This window comes from Cygnus atratus, chromosome 5, assembly GCF_013377495.2.
Source record: "Cygnus atratus isolate AKBS03 ecotype Queensland, Australia chromosome 5, CAtr_DNAZoo_HiC_assembly, whole genome shotgun sequence".
NCBI lineage: Eukaryota > Metazoa > Chordata > Aves > Anseriformes > Anatidae > Cygnus > Cygnus atratus.
The window spans coordinates 10888333-10897236 of NC_066366.1; the positions used below are offsets into that span (position 1 = coordinate 10888333).

An 8904-nucleotide genomic window follows, 5' to 3' on the forward strand; every position below is an offset into this window, starting at 1 on the left:
GATGGCTAGCAAGGCTTCCACGGTGAAATCACTGATTGCCTAGTGATTTGAATTATCACGAGAGAAAAAAATATATATATATTTATGTAAATCACACCAGCACTCCCAACTGGAAAAAAAAAATCTTTTTTAAAAGAACTTCCACCATTTTAATCCTAAGAGTATTGGAGAAACCCAGCAAAGAAATTTTGCACTTTTTTTCTTGCTAAGTAACAGTTACGGTGTTTCTTTACTTTCCTCATCACAGCTCTTAGTTTCAGCGAAAGATGTCTATTGGCACAAACAGGTCCTCAGCGTTTGCAGCAGGATGGGCAGCGTGACTTTCCAGCTGGCACAGCACACCCTGGTGCGGGTGACCGGGCCATTTGGAGCTCTCTTTAGTCAGCGAGCTGAGAAATTTGCCACTGTCGTAAGCAAAGGATGACCGCTTGAGTTTGTGTTTTGTAGGAGCAGAGATAAACCCTGCTCCGGGAAGGGGAGGAAAACCCAAAGAGTAAGTCTTCATACCTACTTGAGCAGAATGAGAGAAACACAGACTGGAGAAAGTAAACGGGAAGGTATTGCTTTCCCTCAGTCTCCACACTTCGTCCGTGCAGTCTAACTCAGAACCTTGTGGGCAGACACCATGACTGAAGCAAGCAGTGCCGCAGCCCCAGCATCCAAGAACCCCGACAGCCACTGCCCCATTCCCAGCCCGTTTCCCCAAGGTTAAGAATTGGGAAACTAAGGCAGAGAATGAAGCAGCACGTTGCGTTTTGCAGATCCCGGCTCTCCGAGACACGCACATCCTAGCTCATGAAAGGAGCTGGTTTTAGGAAGGTTGCATGTTTGCTTGTTTATTAGACAGATCAGTGGAGAAGAAAGAAGAGGGATTGTTTGAGCCCAGATTTTTTTTTTTAAACAAAGGTGGAGGTTGGGGAAAAGATAAAAGGACGAAGTGGGCAAAAATAATCAAATTTGGAAGAAAGGACGCAAATTAAACAGGCTTGGAAGGAGTTCGTAAAGCGCAAGCAAGACACAGAGACTAAACTAAAGTTAATTACTTCTGACACGATCGGATCATCTGGTTGCATTTCAGGCCGCGTGCACTCTAGGCTGGCCAGGATGAATGGCGAGGGAAAAGAAAGTAGCTCTCCCCTCCAGGTCCCTTTGCCAAGTCTGGGCTGTGCGCTCTGCCCAAGATCCCTCTTTCTTTGCGCAGAGAGAGAGGGGGGGAGAGGAGAGAGAAACACAGTTAACCACCTGTCAGGGCTGAGGACACAATAAGGCAGCCCCCAAAAGAGCTTTTCATGCATGCGTAATATATTTGTTCAGCTATTCACTTAATGAAGCTGATAAATGTGATGCGAAACAATAGTCAAGTTAATCTATTTAGTAAAATGTTTTGAGACTCTCAGGCGATGTTAAGGAGGGTAGTGTGTTCGGGGACATTTTCATTTCAATACGCTCATCTCTCCCCTCTTAGGGGGGTTCAAGCAACCTATGTGAATATAATTTCTTATAAATGTGTCTTTAATGGGTTTAATTCACCCTTGCCAGCTGTTTTTTTAGCTATTTTGTAAGAGCAAAACAAACGTGCCAGGCTTGGAAAGCTAGTTAAAATTAGTTTCGGTCACCGGGGCCAAGCTATATTTCCTGCAAACCATCTGCTTGATTGGCACAATAGAAGGATTTTCAAGAAAAGGGGAGGTGTGGGGCGGGGGGGGCTCTAGAAAAGCCCTGCGCGATCCACCGGCCGCCCTTCCCCTTCCCGGCGCTGAACCCCGAAGGAGCAGCCCCGGGGCGGCTCCGGAGCGCCTCGCCCCGCGGCCCCGGCTCGGGCACGGCGGCGGGGCCGGGCTGCGCCCCTCGGGCTCGGCGGTCCCGGAGCCGGGCCGAGCCGGGCCGGGCCGGGCCAGGGCAGCGCAGCCGCGCCCGGGGCGAGCCGCGGGGCCGGCGGGCTGGAAGCGGCGGCTCCCCCGATTTCATGCGGATTACCGGCCGCCGATGGGACACACGCAGGCTGCGAGCCCTGCCCCCTCCCCACCGCCCGCGTTTGTCTTTTCTTAGCCTAAGTGGGGGCGACAAAGAAAGGGAGTGACTTTTAAGAAATAAATTTGAAGATAACGACATTAAAATGAATGGCAGGAAGCACAAAACCGCATGAGCATAGGTCAAACGGCATTAGTCACAGGTTTTATCCTGGGACATTAGAATGCCCTTCTCTTAAGCGATCGCCGCCTTTGAAAAGAAACTTCCAAAGGCGATCGCTTAAAATAAGATCCTTTCGTCTGATTTCTTGGTTTCTTATGGTTTATCTTCCCTTTCAATAGATGTCTAGTCCCTTTCGCCTTGGTGCTTAAGGAATTCTTTACGAGCATGCTCGGACGCACCGCAAGGAACCGGGTCCACGCGTGCCCCAGCATGCGCTTGACCCAACCTCGCCGAAAATGTCAGCTCCCCCCCTTTTTTTTAGACCGGCCAAATTAGCAGCAGTCGGTCCCTAGCGCGGCCAAGTGCCCCCGAGCGCACGGGCACGGGAAGCGCTGCGCCACCGCGGAGGCACGGGGCGAGGACCGCAGAAGCCGGGGCGCTACGGAGACCCCCCCGGGGGCTGCTGCTGCTGGGGGTGGCGGTGGCAGAGCCCCCGGCTCCTCTTCCCCCCTGCTTCGCAAGCTCCGGGGGCTACAAGGGGGGCTACAGCCCGCAGCGGGAAGGGGGTGGCCCCCGAGCATCCCCCCGTCCTGTCCCTTTTGCTTTACCTGCTAAGCGTGGAGACGAGCGCGGCGGGGGAGGGGGGCACACGCTCCGGCCAAGTTTATTTCAAAGCGATGCTTACCGAGAGCCGGTCCCCTGCCGCAGATGCTCGTCTGCTTGGAGGGCAGCCTGCGGCACCGGGGAGGCTCGGCAGCATCCCCGGCGGAGGCTTCGGGGGCCGGTTCCACCCTCCCTAGTAAATAACTTTTTGATTTGGATCAGGGGAGAGGTTTAACAGACTTTCTTTCTTCCTTAATGTGATATAAATCGCAGATGCACTTTTATTGAATGGTTAAAGCATCGACATGGAGATAATCAACACAAAACGGCCGGACAAAAACCATCGAGAGAAATAAAGCTGGTTAATAAGATTTTTGAGAAAGCTTTGTGTTAAAAAGTAAAAAGGGAAAACAGCTGAAGGTGACAGTTAGTTCATGGTTAATAGGATCAAGGCTGCACGGCTGAGCTGCACACTTCTGCTTGCAAAGGTTCAGCCGCACCAAAGGGCTGAATGGGGTGCTTTTAAAACATAGGACGTTTAACACATCTGTTATATTCCGCAGCGGAGAAGTCAGGTAAAACCGCTGTCAATAGTCGCTTTCATCGTCCAAAGGCCACGAAGCACACCCGCGCCGCACCGCGCCGCACCGGGCGACGCGCACACGCCCGCCCTGCCCCACAGCCGCGCTCGCTGCTGCGCCGCCGATCGGACCCCGCGGCCGGGGGGCTGCCGGCCGGGGGGGAGGGGGGGGGCTCAGCCCAGCGCCCCCAAACTCAGCGGCACCGCCTCCCTTTCCCCGGCCGGGGGGAAGCTCTTCCTCCCCCGCCGCTAAGTTATCAGCTCGAGATGAAGCTCCCCTCCCGAGCGGGAGCAGCCCCTACAAAACCGCCTCGCTCTTTCCCATTCCCAGAATCGAGTTACCCCGGCCCCAAGCAGTCACCCCCCTCGGCGGGCGGCTGCGAGCCCCTTCCCCGGCCCGGGGACCCCCCCCACACCGAGAGCACCCCACAAGCCGCGGGTCCCGCTGCGGGACGGGCTCCAGCCCCGGCGGCTCTCGGCACGTTTCTCCCCCTCGCCGCAGCCTCATTCCGCGCTCTCCCGGTTGTATTTTCCGTGCCCCCAAAGCCGGTGCTTTCCTGACAGCCCGTAGCAGAGTTTAGATGAATATTTATTGATTTATTTCCTAACCTCAGCGGGGGAGCGGCAAATAAATTTAGTGCTTTCTTTAAATAATTCCCTTTCTACGAGGCAAGATGTCATTCGAAACTTTTAAATAGGCATTTAATTAGCCTGTGTGTGTTGCCTCGGAACAAAACCCTGCTGGGAGCCTTTGGAGCGACGTCTTCCAAAGAGGCGGTCAATATGCAAAATTGATGACTACACTTTCTTTGTGGCTCGGCCATTGTGCGCGGGGTGCTTATGAAGTCTAATCCAATCATAAATTGCGGCCCCGGACCAATGGGGAGCCCCGGGGCGGCCGGTGAATGAAGCTCCGGAGGAGAACTTTGTTGAACCCCATTGTTGGGGCTGTCACCGCTCAAAGAGCCCGAGCGGGGCTGACCACTATAAAACCCCGCATCCAGGAGGAAGGGCACAGAGAACCCTGCCCGGCTCGCCAGCGGGATCTTGGCAAGAGGGCACGCAGGCAGGCAGGCAGGCAGACGGCCGGGAGGGCGGGCGGGCGGGCGGCCCCGGCGATGATGTTCCCCAGCCTCATCGCCCCGCCGGCCGTGTACCCCAGCCTGCTGCGGCCCACGCCCACCCTCACCTTGCCGCAGTCGCTGCAATCCGCTTTCTCCGGCCACTCCGGATTCCTGGTGGAGGACCTGATCCGGATCGGCCGGCCCTCCGCCTTTCCGCCGCGAAGCGCCCCGGCGCCCAGCATGTCCCCCCCGGCCGCCCGCACGGACGCGGCCACGCCAGAGCTCGGCAGCCCGGCCGCCTCCAGGAGGGGCTGCCCGCCCCCGGCCTCCGCCTCCCCCGGCGGGGACTCCACTTTCCTCAAGTTTGGGGTCAACGCCATCCTGGCCTCCGCCCCCCGCGCCGGTAAGCGGGGGTGGGGGCGGCGAGGGGAGGGGGAGAGGGACGGGAGGGAGCGGGCTTCGGGGCGAGGAGGAGGAGGAGGAGGAGGGAGGAAGGCAGGCAGGGACCCTCCGGGGTCCGGCTCCGCAGCCTCGGCGCCGGGAGCGGGCGGGCGCCTGGACGGGGGCAGCGGAGCCCCGAGCTCGCCCTGCCCTGCCTTGCCCTCCTCTCTCCCTGCAGCCTCCGTCCCGGCCTCCCTATCCGCTTCGTCCCCGGCCGCAGGACCCCCCCGGAGCCTAACCCTCTTTCTCTCCTAGAGTCCTCGCCGGCGGTACTGCAGAGCGGCCCCCCCAAGGCGTTCTCCTTCCCGTACTTTGACGGATCCTTCCAGCCCTTCATCAGATCCTCCTACTTCCCAGGTAGCCCCCCCCCCCGCCCCGGCCCCCTGCCCTCTTTCAGCACCACAGCCGCAGCGGCCAGCTCCCGCGTGCCCGCGCCAAGCGCGCCCCCGACGCACCTGCGGCGCGCCCCCGACGCGGGGAAACGGGGGGGGCGCGGGGCGGGGGGGGGGGGGGGGGGACACCGCGGTCCTGCCCGCACCGCCCCGGCCCGATGCGGGGAGAGCAGCTCGCAATAATCCCCCCAAATCTAATTACCCCAACAAGCCATTAATGTGAAGGGAAAACAGGGGAAGGGGGGAAGAGGAAGAAATACCCCGAGCTCCTCCATTCACGCTCCGGATAATGGAATTTGCTCCCTTTCTCCGGCGGGTGAATAGCCTAACAAAAACAACTTGAGCTTTATAAATAGCTTTTCATGTCCATTTAATGAAAATGATTTGGGGAAAGAGACGATTGTGCCATCAGTATTCTCCCGAGGAGCCTGGCATGCCGTTGTGTTTAGTTTGAAAGTGTAAATCTCTTTTGTCCCAATAATATATGGCGTTAGCTGCTTGTCCTCAGTCTTTTTCTGTTAGTTCATTACTACACAATTACCATTCACGCTTCATTAGCATCTCTGTCTCTCTTGGGGAGGTTCTACCCCCCCCCTTTTTTTTTTTAAAGGCAAAACTCTGCCCTTTTTATCATACCAATGCCATTGGGAGCCAGGCAATGTGCTAATTAGCTGATACTTTTCATGTCTTCGGGTTGAATTCTCCAACTTGGGGGAGGGAGGGAGGGAAGAAGGGAGGAGAAGAGATTAATATAAGAAGCCGAATACCGATTGATCAGAACTGCGTCTGAAGAGGGCTGGTTTTGTTCGAGCTAGCAAAGTCCTCATTTTCATCTCAAGCATAAAAAGAAGGATCTGAGACGATAAAAGCTTTTTTCTAAAAAAAAAAAAAAAAAAAAAAACAACAAGTGCTTCTGAGCAGCAGAGCGAGGTTTTTTCTTACACCTCCATCTCAGGGACCCCTGAGCCCCCCAACAGAGCAGGCCACCGCTGTCACATCTCACGTGTTTGAGCCGACGGCTCTAATCCTGGTTACTGGGGGGTTATTTGGGCAGAAGGCTCCTTTTGGGGCCCCAGCTGACCCGTCCAGTGGGGTGCCCTCCGCTCAGCCCCCTCGCTCTCCCACAGCCACCTCGGCCGTCGTGCCCATCCCCGGCACCTTCTCGTGGCCCCTGGCCGCCCGCGGCAAGCCCCGCCGCGGCATGCTGCGTCGTGCCGTCTTCTCCGACGTGCAGCGCAAGGCACTGGAGAAGATGTTCCAGAAGCAGAAGTACATCAGCAAACCCGACAGGAAGAAGTTGGCGGCCAAGCTGGGCCTCAAGGACTCGCAGGTGAACGGGGTGATGGCGGGGAAGGGGGGCAAGAAGAGCCAGGGCTGGGTCAAGAGCAGGGGAGGGCAAAGAGGGATGGGAGAGGGGAGAGCTGCAGGGCCGTGAGCGTTGGCCAGAGCCATGGGAGCAGCACGATCCCTGGTTGGGATGGATCACAGCCCTACCACCCCCCTACCACCCAGAGGCCAGGATCAGGCTGTGCATTCCTGTTAGCTCCGTCACGGACACGGCCGACACGGGCATGCAGCCAGCAGGGCCTCACTGGTTCCTGCTTTACTGAACAGCTTGTGTCTGACTTCCCTCCCGCCCAGGTGAAGATCTGGTTCCAGAACAGGAGAATGAAGTGGAGGAACTCCAAGGAAAGAGAGCTCCTCTCTTCTGGCGGCTGCAGAGAACAAACCCTCCCCACCAAGTTCAACCCTCACCCAGACCTCAGCGATGTCGGCAAGAAGTGCGCAGGAGAGGAGGAGGAGGAAGAGGAAGCTCCCATCGCGTGCCTGCCCAGCCCCCGGCACCCCTTAAGCTACCACCAGTCCCCAGAGCACCTGCACTTGCGGGACAGACTGGACTCCCAGATGCCTCCTTCCCCATCTCATTCCAGCAGCCCCAGCAAACCTTCAGACTTCTCAGACTCAGAGGAAGAGGATGATGAGGGGGAAGAAGAAGAGGAGGAGATCACGGTCTCTTAGGTCACCTGCCTGCCCCTACCATTGCACGGGGACATTGCAAAGATGTAAATAACAGAGTGCTATAAATTGAAGAGGCCACATCCCACCTGCATGTCCACATGCTTCTCCAGGGCAGGTTCTTTACCACACAGACGTAAGCCTCCCTGCTCAGAGGTATTCCTTATTTTGTGTCCCACGTGAAGGCTTTCATACTTGTAGCATCAGTCAGCCTTCTCATAACCCCTTCTCCACGCTTCCCAACCAGCACGTGCTCAGCTAGCTGTACTCCCCTGAAAGCAAGCACCAGGCAGCTCCTCCCCTTACAGCAGGGAAGGGAGCGCATCCTACAGCGGGAAATGCTTTTTCCAGACCAAACACCGTCATCAACAACAACAAAAATAAAAACACCGCGGCCGTTTTTACCACTGTTCAAGAGCATTTCCAGCAGCTACTAAAACGTGGAAACCTGAAGACCGTCTGACCTTGCAGCTTGCTCCTCCAAAGGTCAGTAACGTGAAGGAGGTACAGCCCAGCGCCGCCTCCCCCCTCGCTCACCCCAAGCAGCACGGCACCCGCACAACAAGCCCCTGGACATCACCGCTGCTGATGTAAGGTATAAGGTAACAGCATGCCTTGTGCAATGGGGACCTCCGGTGTTTATCTATTTCCCCTTTTAATTGTGCATCGTTCTTCCCTACCAAGCACTGTAGGCACATCACTTTTCTGCCCACAGGCCTGTGTTTGTTTTCCACTTTGCCTCTGCTGTTTGTGATGTGGACAGAGGAAAGTGGATGTGCCTCTTTGATTTTGACTGAACTTCGCTGTCTTTGCACAGCTTATATGAACTGTACGCTATTTTGTACACTTACTCTGTATGGATGTTTTATACCAAGGTTATTGTGAATGAATATAACAACGGCTCAACAAGGTTTCCCTTTTTCTTTTTTTTTTAAAGAAACAACAGCTAAACTACACACAAATGCAGCTGTTTAATTGTGTAACTTATAAAGAAACGCTTTTATTTTGTATTTTACTGTGTACAGACTTTAAATATGTGTATATATATTAAAGCAAATGTTTGTCAAATAAAATAAAGTAGCTTTCTGAGCTTGGTCATTCAGCACTACTTGGTTCCTGTTTGCAAGCTACTGTAGGTTGCATCTGGGGCCAAAGAGGGAAACAAAACAAAACTATCCTTTATCAACACTACAGTAATTCAGTAAAGTAAGGCAGCCAGAAACAAAACCATTTTCTAAGGAAAGAAAATAGTTCTGGTAAGACAAAGCTAAAACAAATGGAACTAGCCTGATCGTTCTTTGCTTAGTTTTTATCAGGCACCACAGTAAAATCCACGCCACCTGTCGAATCTACAGGAGCTCCACTACATGGGATATTCATATTAAGTACGTGCAGAAATAGCACAGGAATGGATTCAGTGATCAAATGGGTGAAAGAAAAGAAAGAAGAAAGAAGGTGTTCACCCTCACAGAACTTAGTTCTCATTTGGAGAGGTTTTAAATCTCTAAAAAGATAACCTAGCACATATTGCAGTATGAGTTAGGACACTTGAATCAGGATGAATTCTGCTCTTCCCAAGACCTAGTTGTCAGAAACTCCCCCTTCTCAGGCTGTCTATCCTCTTTTATATCTTCAAAGCTCAGTAGCCTCCCAAAAATGCAGCCATTAAAAAAAC

General features: G+C 54.7%; 1 protein-coding gene across 1 annotated transcript; it reads left to right on the forward strand.

The window, feature by feature from the left end:
- Nucleotides 1-4434: 4434 nt before the first annotated feature.
- DBX1 (developing brain homeobox 1) lies at nucleotides 4435-7232 on the forward strand. Its single transcript, XM_035550391.1, has 4 exons — nucleotides 4435-4783; nucleotides 5077-5178; nucleotides 6341-6543; nucleotides 6855-7232. The coding sequence occupies exons 1-4, from the start codon at nucleotides 4435-4437 to the stop codon at nucleotides 7230-7232; spliced, it is 1032 nt and encodes a 343-aa protein (XP_035406284.1).
- The last annotated feature ends 1672 nt before the right edge of the window (nucleotides 7233-8904 follow it).

What these genes read in the sequence shown, in the direction of transcription:
- DBX1 (XM_035550391.1), top strand. Translation starts at nt 4,435, where the DNA reads ATGATGTTCCCCAGCCTCATCGCCCCGCCGGCCGTGTACCCCAGCCTG. An exon ending in GGCCTCCGCCCCCCGCGCCG is followed by an intron (nt 4,784 to 5,076) that starts GTAAGCGGGGGT and finishes TTTCTCTCCTAG; the next exon opens with AGTCCTCGCCGGCGGTACTG. An exon ending in TGGGCCTCAAGGACTCGCAG is followed by an intron (nt 6,544 to 6,854) that starts GTGAACGGGGTG and finishes CCTCCCGCCCAG; the next exon opens with GTGAAGATCTGGTTCCAGAA.